Genomic DNA, 2,433 nt, shown 5'->3' on the forward strand with positions numbered 1-2,433 from the left:
TTTTTATTGTAGTTAAAATTATATATTAAATAATTTATATTTATAGGTTACTTAAATAAAAGTTAATAATAAAATAACTTAGCCATAATGTTTTTTAAAAAAATAAAATAAGTAATAGATGGGTAGTAAAATAGGAATAAAGTATATGATTATTTAAGAGATTTATTTTGAATTAAATTTTAGGAATGTATATTTTTAGAGTAAAATTACTTTTTAGGATAAATTTTGAAATAAGATAATTAGTAGGTGTAACCAATGGAAAAAAGTTTAGTAGCTGAAATAATACGAAAAACAAGTGACGTAAAAAAATAGAAAAATAAATTTTTGTTGTAATAATTTTATGAAAAATAATTAGTTTAATTTATTGTAAATAATATATTTGAAATAAATGGTTATTTTTTATTTTATTTAATTATGTAAATGTAAAGATATAATTTATAAGGATTTATTGTTAATTAATTAAATGCAATAAAAGTTGAAATATAAATGAACCATTTGTGAGTGTTGTAAATAAGAAGATTTTATAAGTTCATTTTCATTTGTGAGTGTTGTAATAGAAACATTTTCAGAAAAATGGTAACCATCAAAGCTTCGTACACAGTAGTTCCGAATCAACCAACTCCAGGAGGTATCCAATGGCTCTCTGATTTCGATCAAGTGGCGCGTCTGTTACATACACAGACCATCTACGTTTTCCATGCAAAGCACAACCATGACGCATTAGTTGAACAGATGAGAAACTCTCTTAGCAAGATTTTGTCGCATTACTATCCAGCAGCTGGTAGATTAAGAAGGTTAGAAGAAGGTGGCAGATTGGAATTGGATTGTAATGCAAAAGGAGCAGTGTTGATTGAAGCAGAATCCACAAAACCAGTGCATGATTACGGTGACTTTTTGGGTGAATCCGCCAATGACTTGGTTCCAACAGTCAATTACACAAAAACCATCATTGAGGAACTTCCCTTGTTACTAGTGCAAGTAACAAGCTTCCTTGGTGATGAAGCGTTTTGCATTGGGGTTGCTGTATCTCATATTTTGTTTGATGGTATTTCTGCCATTCACTTCATCAATTCATGGGCAAAGTTGGCTCGTGGAGACACATTAGAGCCTCATGAAAGGCCCTTTCTGGATCGAACTGTGCTAAAATTCACTGATCCTCCATCAACCTCACCCTTTGATCACCAAGAGTTCAAGCCTATGCCTCTCATATTAGGAAGAAGTGACAACACTGTTGAGAGAAACAAGAGGGTAAATGCCACTAAGTTGAAGCTGACAGCAGAACAAGTGGGGAAGTTGAAGAACAAGGCGAATGCTGATAAATCAACAAAAGGGTCAAGACCTTATACCAGATTCGAGGCTATTGCTGCACATGTGTGGAAATGTGCATCTAAGGCTCGTGGATTAGATCAGAATCAACCAACGCTGCTTCGGTTCAGTGTTGATATTCGCAATAGACTCATTCCACCTCTCCCTAGGAATTACATTGGTAATGCTTTGACCATAGGATCAGCATCATCACACGTTGGAGAAATCTTATCAAGTCCTTTGGCTCATGTTGCTCAGAAAATAAGGGAATCTGTTGAAATGATTACACATGAGTTTATACGCGCACAGGTATGTAGGATCAGTTTTATATCTCTTTCTTTTCACACTTCTTTTATAGTTTGACAAAATTTTCTTCTTACTTTGACGTGGAAAATTGAAAATAAATAAAAAATTAAATTAAAAGGGATTCAAAAACATATAAAACGAAATTGTATAAATATATTTTTTTTTTTTTTTTACAGATAGATGTGATTAGAAGTCAGGACCATGTGAATAAAGCGAGAACTTTGTTCTTTGGAGCAAACGAAGGAAAGGATGCATTGTTTTTTGGAAACCCTAACTTCCGTATTACAAGTTGGCTGAGTATGCCAATGGATGAAGCAGATTTTGGTTGGGGAAAGCCTGTATATATAGGTCTAGCAGGTGTGGTTAGACAAGAGAGGGCAGTGATTACCCAAAGTCCAGATGGTGATGGCTCTGTTATTCTGGTTCTACACTTTCAAGATGAACATATGCAGCTTTTCAAGAACTATTTCTATACAGAAATATAAACTATGTATTCATATTGAACTTGTTGAATGCAAACTTTACATGTTATATGTAATTTCTAATGTTTAATAAATTGTTGTACCATTTGTCGTTGTTTTTATTAGTGGTTGATGATTAATTAATTTTATGTATTTTTTACTTATAATTGTTTGATTTTAGATGCAACTCTCTTTATAGGACTGGATTTCTTTTTTGTTTCTTTAAGTTTTAATGGAGATATTGATTATTATAAAAGTCAAGTATAATATTGGATGATGTTATATCGGTAAATCACATTCTAACCTTAAGTCAATATGTGAATAAAAGAAAACATTAAGTAAGAAAAATAACTAAAAAATT

At 31.7% G+C, this 2,433-nt stretch overlaps 1 protein-coding gene across 1 annotated transcript; it reads left to right on the forward strand.

Moving 5' to 3' along the window:
* Positions 1 to 529: 529 nt before the first annotated feature.
* On the forward strand, positions 530 to 2,194 carry LOC106778623 (spermidine hydroxycinnamoyl transferase-like). The gene is made up of 2 exons (XM_014666606.2): positions 530 to 1,614; positions 1,788 to 2,194. The coding sequence occupies exons 1-2, from the start codon at positions 574 to 576 to the stop codon at positions 2,094 to 2,096; spliced, it is 1,350 nt and encodes a 449-aa protein (XP_014522092.1). The 5' UTR covers positions 530 to 573; the 3' UTR covers positions 2,097 to 2,194.
* Positions 2,195 to 2,433: the final 239 nt, after the last annotated feature.

The sequence above is a fragment of the Vigna radiata genome, unplaced genomic scaffold, assembly GCF_000741045.1.
Source record: "Vigna radiata var. radiata cultivar VC1973A unplaced genomic scaffold, Vradiata_ver6 scaffold_1235, whole genome shotgun sequence".
Taxonomy (NCBI): Eukaryota; Viridiplantae; Streptophyta; class Magnoliopsida; order Fabales; family Fabaceae; genus Vigna; species Vigna radiata.